Genomic DNA, 18,881 nt, shown 5'->3' on the forward strand with positions numbered 1-18,881 from the left:
AGAGAAAAAACTACTGAGAATTTTTACGTAACACCAGTTGTGCAGATCCCCTGCCTTCCTCTTGAGTTCATATAGTATCCTTCCAGCAAAGGCAGCAATTACTTTGATGCAAAATAATATTATTACTACTATATCTGATTGCTTCTGATTTTCTAAACAGAATTTGTCAACTAAAACCAAAGGTCTGTATCATTTGACAACACAAGGGTAGAGCTACAGGAAGAGTTCTGTAGACGATTGGCTTGGGAATTTCAGCTCTGCTATTTTGAATATGTCCTTCCCCAGAGACTGGGGGAACAACTGATATGCAACGGATATATATGTTCCTCTGAGGAAATGTATCCATTCAAAGAATGGAAGGACATAAAGTATACTTCTGAGACAAAAATGTGTGCTAGGCTACTATGCGTGTTATCCCTTATGTTGAAGCCAAAGGCCCAGTTAAAAGACACGCATTTTATATTTTGCTTCTTTATTGTCATATTTTTCTATTTGTTCTGTATAATGTATATTTTCATGCTGTTGTGTCATGCTGTATTGTCATGACTGTTGTGTTTACACCAGTATTTTTTTTTCCGAATAAATACACTTCTACTTACTTCTGAAATAGTTAACTGCAAAGACTACTACTTCCAGCATATTTTACTCCTGGTAATGTGCAACAGGCAAAGAGATCAATAAAAGTAGTGGTTTTCATATGCTATATATATCCTTAATATTCAAAGGAATATTCAATGCAAGAGTTTGTTCTATCCTGCAAGACAGTTACCAACAACCATCTATGCTGTGGGTTCCCATATCTGGCCACAGAACTAATTTTCATTCATTTTGCACGATGGGCCATTTCGTCCTTGGATTAGATCTTGGCACCACAAAAGCATCTAGCCACACTGTTACATATAACGATGTTAAATAATATACAAAGCTTCACTTTAATGGTTTATGGTTTTAATTTTGCTTGGGTTCAAAGGAAAATCAGCAGAAAAAAAAAAAAAGAGAGAAAAAAAAAAGATTTAGTCTAAAAGAAAATGAGCCAATCAAAATACAAGTTGAAGCCAAGATCTCAGTACCACGAAGTACAAGATGCCTTCATGTTTAACATTACTTGTTTCACAAGAAAAGCAAAGCTTTATCTGCTAGTGCCCAAAGAAACCAAGAATCCTGGCTTCTGTTTCCTTCTTATTTTGCTCTAGAAGCTATTTGTTCAGTAAAGTGATTCCTCTGGAGCCATTTGATATCATTATCAGAATCCAGATGAATACAAGGAGCTATTATAGACGTGCAGTTATTTTAACAAAGAGAAAACTCTTTTATCTATGTAATGAGCATACCAAGAATTTTCTTTCAGTACTCCATTACATCCTAAATAGAAGGCTTACTTCTTTTCGCTTTCTTTAGTTTTGAGGAACCTTCTTCTTTCTGTTAACAAAGCAAACAAAAAAACAACAGGAAAGCAAACGAAGTAGTAATACTAAGCTAGCAGCTCAACTAAAAAGTAGCTTCTGAGTGAAAGGTTCGGCTGTATGCAGTGTTCAGCAGTGTCCCCATTACACTATTACTATCCCCTTTAACACTATTATATTTTCATCTGGACAGACGAGGGATCAGACTAATGAGCAGAGAAGAGTCCATCCCTGCCCAGTCAAGTTCTTCTCCTGCTCCTGAGGCTCCAGCTGAGGCTTCCCTAGAGCCATGCATCCACCTCACGTGACACCAGCAGCAGCAGTGCTGCACTGGCGGTGTGGCAGGCAGCCAGCAAGGACTTGTCACCTCCTGCCACTTTGCTAAAGCGCCTGGCAGGGCTCAGATTGGTACCTGTGCTACTCACAGCCTGCCTGGAGAGGGAGGAGCAGCACTGGGCACTTGTGACTCATGACTTGGACAGGACAGTGCCCATTCCCCATCTCAGCAGGGCTGCTGCAAGCCCCGCTACAAGCTCTGTGCTTGCCCAGCCTGCCCCAGTGGATGAGCGACCCCCGTGCTTACACCCCCCGGTGGGGCGGAGGTTGGATTAGAGAGAATCAAACTGTTTTCTGTAGAATCAGAAAATCTGCTTCAGAAGCATATTTACTTTACATACCATCATTGAATGCTTTCATTTTAGTATTACCTTCTGCAGGAGACAAACATTTTAGATGCATGTTTGAAGTAATATTAACATAACTGATGGTTAAGGTTAATTTCACCCAGAGTGGGCTCAAAATATTTCTTGATTTTCCTATTTTAAGTGGAACATGATAAAACGATAAAACTTACATTTTCCTTTTTATCTTTTAATTCAAGTCCTCACAGACTGGTCTAAGGGGTGTATTTTTTTTTTTTTTTTTACCTGTCTCCTTCTGGCACAGCCTTTCTTTACTGGTACTTCCATGTTGCTCCCCTTTGTTGAGTAAGTCAGTTTTGAAGCCAGTGTTTCATCACATCTCAGATTCTCTTTTCCTGTAAACATCTTAAAATAGAGACATTTGTACCTTTATTAGTAAAAAAACCCCACAGTATCATGTCTATCAGATGTTATCAACACAACACATCTCGATCTGTAATCTATATCACCACTAACACCAACATGATTTGTACAGATAACCTCATTGCTCCTCAACCCAGGCATCATCTTAATAACCTTATTTATCCCATTTAGCAACTGCTGCGTGTTTTCACACTCTAAAAGCTAATCTGTGACTGTCAGATGGTAGTAATCTTACGCTGTTTAATTCCTGATCATTTGGCATTTAGGAACTAACACAACTGAAGGGCTGTGCCCACGGAATGGCAAAAGATGCGCTAATAACAAAAAATTGAGATAATCTAACAAATTACATTTAATAGATGAAGACAGTGATAAACACAACACATTTGCACCCATGTGCTCAATCTGTGGGACATCATCCTCATAAAAATTGCACTGAAATCAGCTCAGCTACTTATTTTATTAAAATACAGTCAGAATCATAGAAAATTTAGGCTATAAAGGATGTCTGGAGAACATCTAGTTGTTCCTGTGCTTAACCACTCTTGCTCTGAAGATTTTCCTTCTGCCCACAAAATCACAGAATGTTAGGGATTGGAAGGGACCTTTAAAGATCATCTACTATGCCCAGCAGGAAATCTTGTTGCAACTTCTGATTTTAGTTAAACTTTGATTAAACTTGTATTTGCAAAATCCTCCATGTTTGTCTATGTGCACTGCAGTCAGGTTTTGTATGAAGACAGAATGAACACAAAAAAATTTACCATACTATCCTTACACAAATCTTGATAAACTGATAGCTTAAGCTTGATAGGCTTAATTTCCTTCTTTTAAAGAAATTAAAACTAATTATCCCACCTTAAAAGTCCCAAATAAAAAAGTGTGTATCTCAGAGGACAAAGTAAATCATCCTTTTCAGAAAAAGAAAAAACAAACAAACAAACAAAAAACAGCAAACCAGCAGTGGCTGAAAACATTATTATGTATGGTACAAATTTTAGAAAACTATATTGAGAATGTTCGTAGAGCATCACGGAAGTCACACTCTTTGTTGCTTGTTGTTGTTTTCGAATATACAGAATTTGTGACAACCAGTGAGAGTGAGTGTTACTTAACTGTACCTGTTCACAGTTCAGTCTGGAATGAAGACAGGTTGTTTTAGCAATACAATCCTTAGAACTGCAAGATGCTTTACTTTCATCATTTTTGGTGATGCACACTGTATCATTTAAGACGGATTCGTGAATATTTAACCCTGGTCCTTCATTTGTTTGTTGCGGTGATAAATTGCAATTTGTCATTCCATTACAAATCTGCAAATGTACTTTCTTTGACTGGTGTTGTTTCTCTAGAACTTGTGTGCTATTTTGACTTGCAAACATTTTTGCCCTTCTTGAACTGGAAGTAACAGATGCATATGTATTCAGGCTCGGACTGATGTTAGATCTCGAAATCACTGGCCCAACATTCTTCAGAAAGGAAGGAGAGGTTGCCTTATTGTGACTCACTTCACTTGAAGTGTGACCTGCAGCTGAGTTATCAGAATAAACAGATGTAGTCATTTGTCCACCAGACTCTCTTTTCCACTGGAATACAGATACACCTTGTTTTGCGTATGATTTCTCAGTCATTATCTGAATAAAGCTGCTGTGGGTAGGAATTTTGCCGGACATATTTTGAACAGGTTTGTAAACTTGAGTTATGCTGGACTTGCAAACAGTCAATGCAGAAGACGAAGCACCCATATTTTTTACTGGTGAATGTCTCTCAGCATTTTTTCTTTTCTTCCCCTCAGTTTGATTTGTAGTCTTTCCGTTCATTTGCATTAACTTTCCTTTGAAAATTGGTATCGTTCTGTTGACTTTTTGGGGGCGGGATTCAATGGCTGAACTTACGGGCATTCCTAAGGATTTCAGAACTGGTAAATCTGATACTCCTGATATTTGCCTCTGATTCACTGATTGCTCTTTTACTTCAACGCTAACCTTTTCCATACTTCTGCTACTCGAAAAAATATGTGGTTTTGGCTCTTTGATCAAACGCTCCATCCAGTGGCTGTTTTCTGTACTGCATGGTGAAGAAACGCTAGGCAAAGTCTGTTTCTTTGGAGGAGCCTGGGTTAGAGATACTACACAAACCATCTCATCTGCCAATTTCATATGCTTAGATTTTATTTCCTGCAATACAACAAGAGCTGTTAAATCGAATGAACTGGATTTAACAATCTGATAGTGACACCTAATGCATCACTATATGATCTATACCTGATACACACTACAATATATAATTCTATACATTCCATTTTGAGTTAGAGCAATCTGTATTTCAAACAGTATTTTGTTGTCATTATAAGTGAAGAGTTGTTTTCTCCTCCCCCAGTTGTTTGTTTATAAACTATGCTGGAATATTGTATTTCTCAGAAGGAAAGACTTAAATTACAGCCATTATCTTGGTTTAGTGCTTTCCAGTTGGGTAATGCCCTTTTAAGGGGGGTCTGCAAAGAGAGTTTTTCTGACAGTGCTCCTCGTCTTTTAAGCCTTCTAAGGACATTCCAAGCAAAAGAGAGTCTGGATAGCTATAAAAACTGCAGATGACAAGGAGGAGCCACTTTAGCTTTGATCACGGAGAAGCCATAAACACGAACTGTGTTTTCAGAGAGGATTATACTATTTCAGAATCTCTGCAATTTGTCAGTATTCTTTGTTCAGAATTAATTACTTTACTTCTCCTCTTACACACTACTACCAAAGAAATTTGAGTCTCAGCCTTTGTTAAAACCTCAGACGACAGGCATTGTGATTTCTTGCCTCCTTTCCTTTACTCCACAGAATAAATCTTACAGTTTTAGTGCTTTTAAATGCCTAAGTCCATGCAGTTTTATCCCTTTCTCAGTTTGCTTTTTTAAAAAATAAACTACAAACCATTTTTTTAAATATAATTTTTATGGAAGAGGTCTGATAAAGTTCTGGAAACCCGACTGCGAAATAAGGACAACAGAAGAGCACAAACTGACAGCAACTAGCTAATACTATAATACCAGTTTCAACTTAAAAAAAATGTATTTATCATGTGAACAACAATGTAACAACGTCAAACAGAAATACATACCAGATTACACATTTACTAAGAAGAAGAGAAATTGACACTGTGAAAAGTATATCTCTGTGCTATGACTAGGTTCTGACTATGATAAAGACTACTTCATTCCATGAACAAACCACCTGTCATTAGTATGTCTGTTAAAAAAACCTTACACGCACTGGAGCCCTGGAGAGTTCCTGTGTAGCATAAAGTGCTTTGCTTGTCATCTTTACTGGAAATCCACACAGATGTGAAAACTTACGCTTCAGATCAGAAATAAAAGAGTTCAACACACTTTCTGAATCCATTCTAGCAAAATACTGCACTGGTTGACTTCGAATGCAACTTAGAGGGTAGCTGAATAGTGTTCAGGGATACGTAACACAGTTCTTTACATTTCTACAGTTACGAATCTTCTTCCTTAGGAACTAAAGGTGTGTCTAAATATTTTTCAGAAAGGTGACTAAAATCATTTACTTTCTTAAGGGACTGAAAATTACAAAGTCACAGGACTTCAATGTGTTTATACAATGTGAATCTACTGCAATAAAGATTACTCAATATAAGTAATCTTCAGTTAAGTCTTTCCTACCAGGAAAATTATCTTTAAAATGAATCTTTGGTGGATGCATTTTTACAGGAACAATGCACAGTATTAATTTAACTGTTCCTTTTACGCCACCATTTATAGTGGCATCGTCATGTTTACGGAAGCTGAGAAGCAAACTGGCCTGTTTCACTTACTATTAATCAACACTAGGACAGACAGTCCTGACTAAATACTTTGTTCTAATTTGCCTAATGAAACAATTCCAGTGACATCTATGAAATTACAAAAGAAGAAAATGTGGTGCATTCAAAAATGAGAAGTTATATTTTAGACAGCAGAGTAGTAGAGGACATATAACAAGTATTTGCAAAGGATACGTAAAGAACCTTTCCCCTATCGGCTTGAAGTAAACACTCAAGTATATTTTTCTCTCTTCAAGATCCTCTGGAAGAATATATCCATACTAAAAAACAAACAAACACTAAAGAACACTCACAGACGTGTATTACAAATATAAATTCAATATACACAAAGAAGGGAGGGAAAATACAGCAGTAGTGTATGTTGTTTTTACCAGATTCTTCCAGTGCATCTGAAATTCCTTATATGAATGGAAAGGAGATTCTGGAGGAATTACATGGCTGATGTTTATGATCTGACCCATTTTCATGCTGCGCACAGGTAAAGAAGAGATGTTTACATGGGATGTCTTAAAACTCAGCTGAAAATACACTGGACTTCTTAAAAAAAAAATAAATATATTATTTTTGGCGTTGAAAGTATGCATTACTATTAGGTTAGGAGAGCTAACATCTTTAGCTCATGTTTATGACAAAATAGTGATGTTTGCTGAAGTATGGAAAAGAGCTTGGAACCTACCAGTCTGATTCCTCTCTTCCGTAACGCTCACTACCAGTGAGTATAGAACAAAAGAAAATATAACATTACATCTGATACAGTTGTGATGAAAATCGTGGGTGAAAATAGAGAGAATTTGTGGTTAAGATGATTATTTTCTTTTCTTTAAATTTACTCTTTCTGCTATAATTATACTTGAGGACAAGTAACATTCTTACATGTCACATTAGCAAAGAGCTTACTAAAACTGAAATGATACTTAGGTGCGTTATTTATGATTCACTAACTTTTCTTTCACATTTTCCATAACATTGAGACCTTAAAGTAAATGAAAACTTCCTGAACGTAAAATGGTCTATAAAACAGATGTGTTCTTATCACTAGTGCAATTTGCATGTCATACATCCCAGTGTTTGCTTCTGCTGGAATTTAAACAGATGCCTACCTTGGCAAAACATAGCACCAGTTAGTTAATATGGAATGTCTGTGAATAACTGTATTTTCATTGCTGTCAAACAGCTTTATGGTGTTTGCTGAAATATCAAAATCTTCAAGCTTAAAACAGAAAGAAAAAAAAAAAAAAAAAAGGTAAAAAAAGGTATTTGCAAGTATCTCCATAGCAGTACAAAACTTAAAAATTCAAGAAGAGTTGTATATCACAATACAGTGAAGCTTAGACCTTATTAGTCTCCTGTCAGGACTCACAGCCTGCTTATTTCATAAGGTATCTCATTATCAAATTGCACACTATCTCATGCTACAGCCTACACTTCCCAAAGTTACATAAGTACAAGGTTTAAAGGCTACTTAAATCAGTAAGATTTAAGATTTAAGTGCTTTAATAAGTAACAGTACAGAACAAATTTCCCAAACTAGAACTGACTCACTTTCATGCAATTTTTTAAAAGTTCAACCCAGAAATTCATGTTTGACAGTCTAATAACTGAGTATGCCACCCTTCCTAATCAAGTGCAAGGATCCCAGCAACAGAATTAATGAGAGATGTAGCTTCACCCTGTGAGAAGTCACAAAACACCACACTTTTTCACAAAGGAAAAAATTGACTGTCAGAGCCAATCAAACAGAGATTTCTCTTTCTGTGGTCTATCAAGGCTTGCATTTATTCCTTGACAAGAATATCTAGCCATTTCTGTTTTAGAAAAGTATGTAAATGGTCAAACTGATAATGAAGTCACACCGTGACCACTTCTATTATTACTTTGTGTCATTTTGGAATTGGATTCATAGACAGCTTTAATACTTATGCTGTCCAACTAGCTCACAAAATAAATCCTATTTTTCTGTTCTAAAAAAGAAGAGTTAGGATTTGAGATCCTAATTTTGGAAAGAAACCAACAAGCCTGACAAATATGCCCCTGTATGCATGAACTTATCAACAAAGGCGACATGGCTGTCAGAAAGGACAGCCATTTTTTAACCTCAACTATGATTTATTAATTTATTAATTATGTTCACTAGCTGCATGGTACAGGCTGCTCCTGTATTTTGACAGCTGCAGAGAAAATGAAGCAAATTCCAGAAAAAAAAAATATATATCCAGGGACCTTGCACACAGTGCTGACAACTTACCTGCAGCTTCACTTTTAAGAAATTATTCAAAACTGGTTGTGTATTACAGCGAGACTGCGAATGCCTTCTAGAAAACATTGCTATAAGGACCTCTAGAAGCATAAATACAGTTCATTTCTATAATCTGCTAGGATTTTTCAAGAGGTATTTTAAGTAGTATAGACTCTGTTTTACAAAGATGTTTGGTATGCTTGCTAGAACACATCAAGAAAGGTAACATACAGATGTTATGCACTTAAAACAGGTGTATATAGTCAATAGAATCATAGAATATCCCAAGTTGGAAGGGGCCCATGAGGATCATCGAGTCCAACTCCTGGGTCCCCAAAGGACCACACAAAAATCAGACTGTGATTACTGTCTTAACACAATCAGAAACAAACACTTCTATCCCCATCACACTAACAGTATGTCTGTCACCTTACAGAAAAGAAAATAAAGTTTAATATAACAAATACAGTCAAAGAAAATGCAACTGTTTTATACCTCAGGGGGTGGTAACCGAATTGAGCAAGCCTCCACACTGATGCAAAGCTGTGTCTCTGATACATTGAGGTCTAGAACTAAAATAGAAACAAATTCCAAAGACTTGTTTGAACTATAATTCATCTGTTAGAAAGCTAAACCAAATGTTGATTTAAAGTAACTGCTAGTCAAAATGCTGAGTTTGGAAATCAAATGCAATGCTTCCTAAGCATGGAAATAAAAATTAACTGTATTTTAATTGTGGAAAAAAAAATAATCCATTACAGTCCATACACCTCCCTATGAAGGTGAGGTGTATGGCTCCCATGGCTGTACGTGCAACTGGATGGTTGAAACCCATATGCTTGATAAAAATACCCATTTTCAAAGCAAATTTAGTTAATATAAAGATAACCATCAGTTGTATTCTGTCATCAAACCCAGTATTACACATCCAAAAATGGTCAATATATATGAGAAAGGCAAGCACTTATTGATGCTTCTCCAGAATATTCACCCAGTGTTAAGTAAGCTGTAACACAGGGACTGAATATGTTAAATTCCTGAATATATAGTCCTGTTGCAAATGTAGACTTCAATCTCCCAAAATGTAATCTTTAATTTTTATACTGGAAGTATAAATACAAATTAATTTTGTATTTTCTGCAATAGCTAAGCAGCATGCTTTGTGACTTTAATTTTGCTAACAACAAACACTGTACAGCCAGTTTAGTTCATTTTCCTATCTATTATCATTGGGCTTCCACATCACTTGCAAGACTTGTAATTTTAGGCAAGTGCATTTAATTGTAATAACCATGATGTTTTAATGGTAGGTTTCAATCTATGGCCATAGATTAGAAGTAGAAAGTTTACCTTTTTTATGGGTAATTTTTCAAGGCTGCAGTTGAGCTGACAACTATTACATACAAAGAATCATCTGCCATCAAGTCTAACTTGGCTGAGATTAGTTCAGAATGAAAACCAAAAGGCACTGTGTTGATAATATGAAGATCATGGCTGTATTTCGATCATGAGTTCATATAATCGCACCTTGCTCACACAGGCTTACCACTATTAGAAAACTGTACTTACCCACTGCATTTTGCTTTCCTGTACGAGACAAAAAATCTTTACCTTAATAAATAAAATAGGTAAACATTATTTTCTAAACTATATGTATGGCCCTTTACAGAGCGAAAAACCCTCCACATCAGTTAAATTTTCACTGACTCATTTGCATCTTAAATAAAAGATACATGAAAGTATTAACAGACAAAACTTTACACGTCATTTTTTCTCCCCAAAAAAGTAATTTTTATATTAAATGATTTTAATTAACTAAGAGTTAATACATTTCTCAGGCTCAAAAGCAAACCTGTGTAGTTTTACTATATATTTTACGGTCTATCATCAGTTTTGCCCAGATTTAGCACAGATATGATTAGACAAGCTGTATGTACCAGGAGCACATTGCTGTTAGCCAATGTTTCCCTGAAGCCAGTTTTATATCAGCAACCATCTAGCCCTCTTCTTCTAGCTGTTATTCCTGAGTAAGTTGATTTCATTCAAAAAACTGTAAGTTTTGAAGACACTGAAAACAAAGACACTGCTAATACTGTGACTGGAAATAAGACAACATGCGCTCCTCTCAATGTATATATTGAATGAGCTACACAATTGCTTTGCTTAGTAAGAGCACACCACAGTATCTGAAAGGCATTATTTTTCCATACTTTCATAATTCACAATTACCCCAGACAGGAGTTAGCACAGAGATGTTAGGCAAAGGAACTTATGTCTAAAATGACAGAGCGTGGTAAAAGGAGATGATCTGACAGAAAAACACTTCTGTACTACAAAAGCATACAAACCAAGTGCAGAAGTGCCACTGATGAAAGCATGAATTTGAAAAACAGGCAGTGTTTTTAGAAGGCATTTACTGTCCAACAATATTTGGTTTGGAAATGATCAGTCTGGTATGTTGCATTCAGTTGAAATAAATATTTTGTCTATTACAAATAACAGGATAAGGAAGTGCAAAAGTGAATGGTATGTCCTTTCAGACTGTTAACTTGGATAAAGAAACAATAAAAATGAAATCAAAAAATAGAAATAATGAAATAATTATGGAAATTATTAATATGGAAATTAAATTAGGAAAATGTGATAATAAAGAACTGAAAATTAAATGCTTGATCCGTGGCCCAGGTGAATCAAATACCTTGCACCAAGAGATGACCAGCCTTGTTCCACATGGGTGCAAGTCTGGCTGTAAGCGTGTAGGAGAGGCAGCTTTGGAGAATAGTTGGACTAACTCTTTGTGGTTCTTCCAGCTAACATCAGTGAGAAAGGAAAAAGAAAACTTTAATCATTCAAGACATTTTTGTAAAGGCTTTGGTGAAAATTTTACCAAAGGTACTGCTACTGTATTTTGGAGCCAAATCCCAGTGTTACACATCTTTACTTTTCATCTACACAGCTACAAAGGACAGTTCGCACAATATTCAGTGTAGGATGTAGGCATTTAGATCATTGGGTCATCCGAGTAAGGTGTGCTACAATTCATATGACGTTTCATACAGCTGATAAAAGAGTTGGGGGAAAGACGAGCTGAAGTATGGGATACTCTATTAGGTATGCATCTCTTTCCAGATAATAGCCACAGCTTCCCAAATGTACATATATTAACTCTGCTGTCAAACTCAAGACAGAGACATTCACTTGCAATCACAAGAATGATATGTGAATGTAACTTTGTTCAAAAAAAAAAAAAAAAAAGAAAAGGTTAAAAAGATCTAAATAATACACCTTCAAGAGGTTTCTAATGAGACTTTGCAAGGATCTGCTTGCAGCTTATGATTAGTAAATATAGATATTACTACACACCTGCTGTTTTTGGAAAATCTGACCATGATGAGTCAGTTACACAAATGAACATAATTTTTTAAGGCAACCGTACTTGAATAGCACGTCTTAAAAAAGCAGAGATGCATTTACACAACTGGGAACCAAGAAAAATACATTCAACTGGTCATGCAAATAAATCACCAGAGGTACTGGCTTTGATTGCCAGCAGGTGTTTTTTGACTTAGCAGTTTTATTACACCCATTGTAAACCCCATAAACATTGCATACAAGATAGTAAGGCACATGAATAATGGTCTAAAAACAAAACTTGTTAAGCTCTTGGGTTCCATTTCTTCCCTGTGTTTTTGTCTTGGGTTGTTATGGTTTGGTTTGTTTCTCTTAGACAATCCTATACGTGTTGGACTGAAACAAAATGTGAATGGTGAGATAGGTCAGCTCTCTGAACACCCTCACCCATGGGACCTATAGGACACAGAAAAATGGGATTGCACCCGCCAGGGAACTCTTTGGTCTGTCTTTGGCAGGTCTGTCTTTGCCTCGAGGTCAAATATTAATGCTCCTGAACAGGATCAGGTCTCCAATGCAGCAGAGGAATCTAGTGAAATATAGCAGGGAGATTTTTTTAAAACTTTTGACTCTCATGAAGTATACTTCCAATACCCAGATTCAGAGGAGACATTTTGTCTATGGGACAGATTTTTTTTTTTTTTTCTGCCTGAAACTTGGCTTCTGCAGAGAAAATTGCACACCCTATGAAAAGTACTCATCTCTGGTACCAGCAATTAAAGAAATGTGTAACAATCTGAAGAAGGGTGACATCTTTCAGCACTTACGGTAGCTCCTTGTCTCTCTATATAGGCTTGACATATTCCTGATTTGTAAAATGGTATCTAAAACAAATAAATAGAATTCAAGTGTCTGAAATTAAGGGGTGTTTTATCAAATCATAAAGTAAATTTTGGTCCATCAGTGTCTCTACTTTAGAAAAACATACTGAGGAATACTTAAAGAAAATACCAAATCCCGTATTTTAAAGGATAATGATAGCTAAAATAAGTTCAAAGCCTTTGTAATAAAGTAACCTCATTTCCATGTAAAGATATATTACCAAGCAAGCAAAAGACTGCCCAAAACAAAATGGCAGAAGCTGCCCCTGCTGATCTCATTGTGAATTGAGTGCCATCTTTCTGCGTCCATTCTGTTCCACAAAAGGTTCACCATCTGAAAAGGTCATTTTGTCAAAAGAAAAAATGACCTAAGCTGTCATCTATATCACTAATGCATACAAGTAAAAGTTTGCTTCAAATTATGTAATTTAACTCATCCTTCGTCCTCAAAAAATAAAAAATAAAAAAAAATACTTTTTGAAAAGAAGCATCCATCACATATAACTACATATACTTATTTGTAGAGTGATTACTGACCGCCATTACAACTGAAATTTGGTTTAGTGTTCCAATAACAGGTGCAGAAAGGATGTCTTGATACAGGAATAATAACTGTCTACAAAGAAGGCAGAAAAAAATCAACAATAAACTTCCACATTTGATTTGCTCAGCCTGCATTTCTTTTCCTTACCCTTTCAAACAAAATACATTCAATTTTTAATCGTTTTTTTTTTTTTTTTTGGTGGTTCAGTGTAGTAGGTTAGACTAGTCCAAGTCATTTGCTCTTAACCCACTCACAATGGGTCTAATACGAAATCTACAGGCCTTTGACAAACTAGATCTGGCCCAAAGCGTTCCATTTGGCAGAATTTCTCATTTCTTCCCTTTACTATTACAGGGGATGACATAATGCTCTGTGAGCACCAAGTAGAGTACATACTCTATGTGAGTATTCTGTTCACTCAACCTACATAAAGCATTTACAATAGCTCAAAAGATGCTACTGATTTGGCTCAATAGCAAAAAAAAATAAAAATTGGATGCTCTAAAGCAACCCAAATTTGCATGTTAACAGAAAACAAATTTAACTGTTTATCAGTTCCAAGTAGGTGGTCTTGTTAGTTTTAGATGATGACATTTAAAAACATAATAGAAACGGTCATTGTTTTTCTTCCCAATAGCCAGCAAGTCCCCCACCAACAACCTATATTACTCTGAACAATTTTATAGTGTTTACTACTAATTATATTACAGTTAACTCTAGAGGTACTAATAAAATCTTTGAATAGCAACCACGAGCAGCTTCTGAAAATAACAATCCTCAATGTACTTTACCTGCACATTTTTATCTGTGTGCTCCTCGTCTCACTTTCTGGTAACTGGGAACTCAGTGTTATTGTAGTGGCACAGAGTTTTTGTAGCTCTGGCAGACTGACAAAGAATAGAGACTGATGCCTTGTGTCATTCATGTTATATCATTGATTTCCCCAAAACAGCACCTGGGTCTTGAAATAAAAACTGTAATTCATTCTCATAAGGCAAATATTTATTTAAAGAACTTTATATGATATCCGGTAAACCAATAATCAGTTATCTTCTGATTAAGATTAGGTAGGCAATATAAGATAATTTGGTTAACTGAAACAGACAATCAGTTTTTGTTATTAGCAATGTATTATATTTTAAATATATATATATTAACAGCCAAAATATTCAGAGTAAAGACAAGGATGAAAGCATCCTTTCCATCTTCTTCTGAGTCTATGTTTGGGCTGGGATTTATCTGGGATCCAAGAGCTGAGGAACCCTGTGACACTCATCCCCTCCTGCCCGACAAGAGATTTTAATTGTTAGGAGCTCAACAGAGATCTCCTCCTCAAGCCATAGAAAGACAGTGGCCAGTCTAGCAGAGAGAATGAAAACCATGGAAACAGGGATCCACACCGAAAATCTTTTCTTTCTTCCCACACCAGGCCCCCTTCTTGGTGTTACAAGAAATTTGTGTACTTTCTGCTTAAAACCACCTCTCTTCTCAAGTGTCAGGTGAACAACATGTTCTTGTCTATGTAAAACGCATTACCTCCTTACATCATACTGAAATCTGTACTAATCCAGAATCACATTACATGGTTAATTATCATCACAGACAACCCGTTTTCCTACTCCTGCTCTCAAAGGAGAAATGTATGCAGAACAGCATTTTGTCTTGGTCAGAATTTTAGTTACACTCTGGCATTTATCAAAAGATCAAGACAACACACCTGGTATTTGGAGTGGAATGTGGTTAGACAGATGGTGGTTCTAACAGAGCTGTCTCTCACATCTTAAGCTTTACATTGTAATAGAAATTATTGACTACATTATTTGTGCAAGAGTATGAGGCAGTTTTGGGCTCAGCTACAGTCACTATCTTGAAATGCATGTGACTGGATATTTTAAGAGAAATTATAAAATAGAGTGCATGTATGTTGATTGCCATGCCACTGAAAAGACATGCTGCAAATCTGTAATTTTGGGGATTTTCTTAAAAGCACCGAAAAGGAGAACCAGAAGAACCAGAACGTGATCCTTTTAGTCCTTCTTGCTATTTCTCCTGCAAGCAGACTAAGGGACAAAATATTGCAAACTGTTATCATTCCGTAATGATTAACACCACCTTAACTGAGCAATGACTATTTCAGGATTATACACTGAGCAGAGACAGGAATTTCCTCCTTGCCATAGATTTGTTCTTTCAAACACCTTTGGTGGGCCACACCTTGTGAGGGGGATGCAGCAGCACTAACAAATTTCATGTCAGTGGGAGTAACACGAAGTTACAGCTGTTACCTGGTTGTTGCATGCCTGCTGCACAAGCCCAAGTATTGTGGAAAAGGCCAGGCTCAGTGTAAAGGAACTAGAATATTCATGTCAAAAAATAACAACTAACATTTCATTAGTCAAAGAAAATATACCCCTTTACTATAGCAGCATTCTCAAGCAAAGCGATGCAAAGAAAAACAGGCACAGTGAAAATCTGGTTGTTATCCAAAGCCAGCACAAGCAATGCACACCAAAAGCAGATGTTTTAATAGATCTCCCACCAACTTCCAAACCTGAAAACCCTTTTTGGAAATGGACTTACCAGAGCAGTGAAGATAGCAATAAGTATAAAGCAATTGTGTTGCCCAAATTTTAGGAAGTCACCAGGTACTCACCTGAAAAGCAATTTTGTAAATCATGACTAAAAATGATGACCTGAAAGGTTTTTGAGGAACTATATCAAAGATAACTTTGCTTTTCTGATCTTGCTTTGCATTGTTTAGAGTTACACATTAAAGAGCTTTATCTCAGTCATACTCTAGAAAAATCAAAATATTAGTGCTTTGTGACCGTAATTTTAAAGATTTTCTTTCCCCTTAAAGAAAAATGTTTTTCAAGTTTCTTCATTCGATCATGTAAACTATACTTTTTAAATGGGGATGAGAAGCTGGAGAGATCTCTTTCTGTGGAAAGCGATCTGGGGCTTCTGTTCAATAGCGAGTTGAATATGAGCCAGCAGTGTGCCCTGGCAGCCAAAATGGCCAGACGTTCCCTGGGGTGCGCCAAGCACAGCATTGCTAGCCAGTCAGGGGAAGGGATTGTCCTGCTCTGCTCTGAGCTGGTGTGGCCTCACCTCCAGTACTGTGTTTGTACTGTGTGCAGTTTGGGTGCCACAGTATGAGAAGGACATAAAACTAATGTGGAGTGTCCAAAGGAGGGCTACAAAGATGGCGAAGTGTCTGGAAGGCAAGACGTGAGGAGCAGCTGAGGTCCCCTTGCATTGCTCAGCCCTGAGCAGAGTAGGCCGAGGGGAGGCCTCATGGCGGCCTGCAGCTCCCTCATGAGGGGAGCGGAGGGGCAGGCGCTGAGCTCTGCTCTCTGGGGACAGCGACAGGACCCGAGGGAACGGCATGGGGCTGGGACAGGGGAGGGTCAGGGTGGGGGCTAAGGAAAGGTTCTGCACCCAGAGGGTGGTCGGGCACTGGGACAGGCTCCCCAGGGACGTGATCATGGCACTGAGCCTGACAGAGTTCAAGAAGCACTTGGACAGTGCTCTCAGACACACAGGCTGGTTTTTGGATGGTTCTGTGTGAAGCCAGGAGTTGGACTCGGTGATCCCTGTGGGTCCCTTCCAACTCAGAATATTCTATGGTTCTATGAATATTCTATGGGTCACTTCATCGGATAATTCCAAAAGCTGTAGCTTAAGGCAAAGGACCCTTTCAAACGAATACGGAAAAAAAAAAAAAATCTTCAGATTGCAAACATAAAAAAGAAAGGCTGGGTCCTCAACTTTGATTAATGCTTAAAAGAATTCTAAATGGCCATCTAGGGATTTTTGTGGCAAAGATGTTGTAAAAACACATGCTGCAGTGCTCCAGTGATTTGCTTGCTGTTAGAGGACAACTCCCCTGTGGGAAGGACTCAGTGTATTCAGCGTAAGTTCAGCCTTCCCAGTGATCATAAAAGCTAATGGGACAGAGAGCTGATAAATGGTTTGTCTCTTCAGCGGAGAGGTAAAAGTGGGAGAGAAGTAGCACTTAATACAGATGTACTAAAAAGAAATCATATCAAATAAACGCAACGGCCTTCTTTTCAAGTAGCAGGTCTTAGGTGTGAAGGAGAAATTACAACTCTAGTTAATGATAATCATATCACATGATGTTGAAACCAACACTGAGATCATGCTAAGATGAACTTCAGTCAGATAAATGGTTATCACTTTTTTAAATTCAATATAAAAGGACAAATCATAGGATTTGTAAGCAGTATTTATTATTTTCATTATTGACCTGGAATAAAGAGCCTCCTTATTAAAGCTGAAAATGGCACAAAGCTGTGGAGAACTGCAGTTACTCTTTCCATTTGGTTCACTGTAATAAACTGGAGACAGGACCTGAAAATCGGTATGGTATTCAGCAAGGAAGTATGACGTTGTGCTGCACGCAAATAACCACCAGCGGAAGTGCAAATCCACTAGCTAAGCATCAGCAATGGATCTTGAGGTCACATTCTGTAAAATTTATGTCACTTAAGTTACACTGGAAACAAATACCTATTTAAAAAAAAAAAAAAAAAGCAGTCTGTATTCATTTCATACTGGAGTGTGTAAATTGGGGTATTGCTGACCTGAAGTTGCTGAAGACTTTCCTCAGTGGTGGTAACACAGTGAGGGGAGCTGCCCTGGGCCGAAAAGAAAGCAAAGTCACCAAAAACATTTGCGACCACAGCAAAGAGGCTGAGGTTTTAGCTTAAATAAAACTGAAGGGAAACAGGGAGAGACATGCTAAAGAGCGTTGAATAGAGTTGTTATGAGGTGAAGGAACTGCTCTCTGCCTTCAGCACTGCAGGAGGGGGCTGGCAGGCATTGAGCAGCACCATGAGGAAGCACGTGCAGCTGTGGGCCAGGCCAGGCTCCCCAGGCAGCCCTGCTGCTTCTAGTGGGTTTATGTGGCAAGGTTTTCGTAGCGAGAAGCTGCAGGGTTGACTTCAGTGAGAAGAATCCAGAAGCTGCCCCATGTTAGATAAGGGCCGGTTTCAGCTGACTCCAAATGGGACCCAACGCTGGCCAGAGCCGAGCCAATAAGCAATGTTTGTGCCTCTGTGAGAGCAGGTTTAAGAAATGGGAAAACAAACAAACAAAAAAAAACCTGCTGCACAACAGAAGCTGGGAGAGATGAGTGAGAAAATGTGAGAGAAACAACCCGGCAGACTTGAAAGCCAGTGAAGAAGGAAGGGAGGAGGTGCTCCAGCAGTTCCCCTGCGGCCTGTGGAGAGGCCCCTGGTGGAGCAGGCTGTCCCCCTGCAGCCCATGGGTCCCACAGGGAGCAGATCTCCACGCTGCAGCCCGTGGAGGAGCCCCCAGTGGAGCAGGTGGATGTGGCCTGGAGGAGGCTGCAGCCCATGGAGAGCCCCCGCAGGAGCAGGCCCCGGCCCGGAGCTGGAGCCCGTGGACAGGAGCCCACGCAGGAGCAGGGGTCTGGGGGGAGCTGCCACCCATGGGGGACCCGTGCTGGAGCAGTTTGCTCCCAGGGGATGGATGTACCCCGTGGTACGGAGCCGTGTGGGAGCAGTTCAAGAGCTGCTGCCT

General features: G+C 38.1%; 1 protein-coding gene across 1 annotated transcript; it reads right to left on the reverse strand.

The window, feature by feature from the left end:
* Positions 1-1,362: 1,362 nt before the first annotated feature.
* On the reverse strand, positions 1,363-14,238 carry C2H18orf63 (chromosome 2 C18orf63 homolog). The gene is made up of 13 exons (XM_035317206.1): positions 14,105-14,238; positions 13,307-13,385; positions 12,716-12,772; positions 11,236-11,347; positions 10,107-10,148; positions 9,033-9,109; positions 7,402-7,511; positions 6,673-6,769; positions 6,476-6,561; positions 5,722-5,905; positions 3,589-4,644; positions 2,330-2,449; positions 1,363-1,419 (listed from the first exon to the last, which is right to left on the reverse strand). The coding sequence occupies exons 1-13, from the start codon at positions 14,236-14,238 to the stop codon at positions 1,363-1,365; spliced, it is 2,211 nt and encodes a 736-aa protein (XP_035173097.1).
* Positions 14,239-18,881: the final 4,643 nt, after the last annotated feature.

Source organism: Oxyura jamaicensis, chromosome 2, assembly GCF_011077185.1.
Source record: "Oxyura jamaicensis isolate SHBP4307 breed ruddy duck chromosome 2, BPBGC_Ojam_1.0, whole genome shotgun sequence".
Classification (NCBI taxonomy): Eukaryota; Metazoa; Chordata; class Aves; order Anseriformes; family Anatidae; genus Oxyura; species Oxyura jamaicensis.

Excerpts from the sequence above, each read along its gene's own strand:
- C2H18orf63 (XM_035317206.1), bottom strand. The coding sequence starts at position 14,238 with ATGAATGACACAAGGCATCAGTCTCTATTCTTTGTCAGTCTGCCAGAG. Across the intron at positions 11,348-12,715 it reads TAGAGAGACAAGGAGCTACC|CTGGAAGAACCACAAAGAGT; the intron begins GTAAGTGCTGAA and ends CACTGATGTTAG. Across the intron at positions 2,450-3,588 it reads CCAGACTGAACTGTGAACAG|ATGTTTACAGGAAAAGAGAA; the intron begins GTACAGTTAAGT and ends CTCTATTTTAAG.